This window comes from Convolutriloba macropyga, chromosome 13 (assembly GCF_964194025.1).
Source record: "Convolutriloba macropyga chromosome 13, txConMacr16.3, whole genome shotgun sequence".
Lineage (NCBI taxonomy): Eukaryota > Metazoa > Xenacoelomorpha > Acoela > Convolutidae > Convolutriloba > Convolutriloba macropyga.
This window is the reverse complement of record NC_134480.1, coordinates 20,702,699-20,705,275: the sequence shown is the minus strand read 5'-3', so window position 1 is coordinate 20,705,275 and position 2,577 is coordinate 20,702,699. Positions and strand designations below refer to the sequence as shown.

At 34.9% G+C, this 2,577-nt stretch overlaps 1 protein-coding gene across 1 annotated transcript in view; it reads right to left on the bottom strand.

The window, feature by feature from the left end:
• Positions 1-740: 740 nt before the first annotated feature.
• LOC142352222 (uncharacterized) overlaps positions 741-2,577 on the bottom strand; it is a 67,872-nt gene continuing 66,035 nt past the window's right edge. The window contains exon 14 of the mRNA XM_075404663.1: positions 741-894. Within this exon, the coding sequence (XP_075260778.1) occupies positions 769-894 (126 nt within the window). The 3' untranslated portion in view covers positions 741-768. The remainder of the gene's footprint in view (positions 895-2,577) is intronic.

The window sequence follows — 2,577 nt, the reverse complement described above, 5'->3', positions numbered from 1 at the left end:
GTTTTTTTTATATATCAAAGAGATTGCTGCGATGCAATTTTTTTCAAATTTACGTAGCGCAAAAATCTTACATTTGGTTTTCTCGGCCGATTTGATCAAATCATTGACAACTATGACAATACATTGTCTCATATTTGCCCACGATTTCTTTCACTTCACAACATTGCACGATATTTTTTTATTCAATTAGCTTGCTGCTTTTATACAGCTACTGCCATATAATGAGTAAGTTAAATCCAACGAGTCGCCTTTTTAACCCCCGGACCTAACGCCAAGTCAATTTCAGTACTAGGCAAGTCTAAATCCAAGTCTTATTTCATTACTGATTCAGAACCATGATCATGTCACTTTTTACACTTGGCAGTCTAAATCCAAGTCTGGGCTGAGCAATTATTAAAATGAAGCCCTTTGACCAATTAGAAATCAACTTTCAGCTTAATTGGCTTTTGGTTAGGAATTTTTGTTTGAAGAGATGAGCTTATACACACAAATCGTAAAAATCTGTGACGGATGTTTCCAAACTTTCTTAATTTTGAACTGTATTCGCCTTACTGTTGCTGTTTTTCCCGCTCGTTTATAACTCTTATCCTAAAACATGAGCCGTGAAAAACTCCAAAATCACGCAAATTTGCTTGTTTTCGTGTACGTTTTGTGGAGTAATCTACTCTCAGAAGACCCTTCTGTTAATTAAACCTCATGAGTGCCGAGTCCAAACGGTATGTTAGAGAGCAGCAAGAAACTTGATATATGAAAATAAATTGAGAGAGTCTACAACTGCGGGTGGATAAATCTCCTGTTCAAGTGAGTCCTCTGTCTGTTGGAGAGACATGAGCCCAGTACTCGCTTCCTGTACAATTGCCAGTTTTGTGTGTCCTCCAGTTTAGACCTCAAGTACTAAACAAACTACACAATAGACTGTTGTCTTGTCTATCAACATCCATCTGTTGAAAACTATTTTGTATTGAATTTTGCTCTCAAATCTAAATGTAAGCAAAGAATAATTCCAGATCGAGGTGTTCGTTAACGTGAAACAATTAAAAACGTGCAGGGGGTGGTAAAGTGTGCATGACTATATTTTTGAATAATAGGACGAGCACCATATTAAAATCTACCTACATGGACTAGTTTCCTGGCCAAAGTCTGCCTAAAGTCTGATCAAAAAGGATATAAATGCTGATCTTTAACGAGCTAAACTCTGATCATTAACGTTTTTAGTTCTGATCATTAACCGGATAAATTTCGATCATTAAAAAGCTAAAATTTGATCATTAAAGAGCTAATGTTGATCCCTAACGACCTAAATTCTTACCACTATCGAACCATGGATGGGTCTGATCTTGACTGATTATAGTCTGCTTGGTTCAGATCATTAACACGCAAATCGACCTTAGATGTAGTGCTACAAATCAGACAGTAAAAAAGCAAATGCGAAAAATAGTAATAATTTAAAAGACGTTTAAACCATTTCAGGACAACACTAGTACCACTCTTCGCAAAAGGTATGTTGGACCTCTCAAAGGTGGCGGTTTATAGCAATACCCAAGTAATTACCGGAATTTTGTAGTATAAGACTGATCGGGCGCCACCAATTTTTTTTTCTTTTTAGGTGGAATCAACTATCAACTCCCGTTCACGATATAAAATCTAACTACGATATAATTATCCTTTATAATCTGATAAGACTGTTATCAGCTCACTAAAAAACTCAATTCTCTTAAATTTTTTTCCATACAAGATCTAATAAGTTCCTTTAAAGAACATTAAATTATAAAAATTTATTTTAAAGGATAGGCCTTTCAAGATTAAATTTAGTTTTGTAAGATAAGGTCTGATTAATTGCTCTCGTACAGAAGCAATTATTGTAAACCTGTGTGTCTTTTTAATACGACTAGAACAGGAGTATTTACGACTCGAAGAGGAGTATTGATATTCTACAGGTTTTTTAGCAGAAATCAAGTTTGTTCATGACTTGAATTTTGAATTCTTTCTTTTCGAGTTTTTACCTCCGTTTTTGATTGCTGACTTCTGTTTTTGAAAATTGGACTTTAACAATAGCTTAGTTTGTAATGTATAGTAATTAGGAACTGCTGGTAATGTTCAAGTTGAAGAAGTCATTTTGAGATTTTTTGTTGCTGTATAAGTCACCCCTAACAATCTAAACTACACCGCACAAACACCACCCCCCCCCCCACCAACACCTATCTAACCCCCTCCCAACACCTACCTAACCTTAAGGAAAAAATATTGTTGATAGGCCTTTCAAGATAAAATTTTAGTTTTGTAAGATAAGGTCTGATTAATTGCTCTTGTACAGAAGCATATATTGTAAACCTGTGTGTCTTTTTATTACGACTCGAACCAGAGTATTTACGACTCGAAGAGGAGTATTGATATTCTACAGTTTTTTTCAGCAGAAATCAAGTTTGTTCATGACTTGAATTTTGAATTCTTTGTTTTCGAGTTTTTACCTCCGTTTTTGATTGTTGACTTCTGTTTTTGAACATTGAACTTTAACAATAGCTTAGTTTGTAATGTATAGCAATTGGTAACGGTCTGTAATTCAAGGTGAAGAGGTCA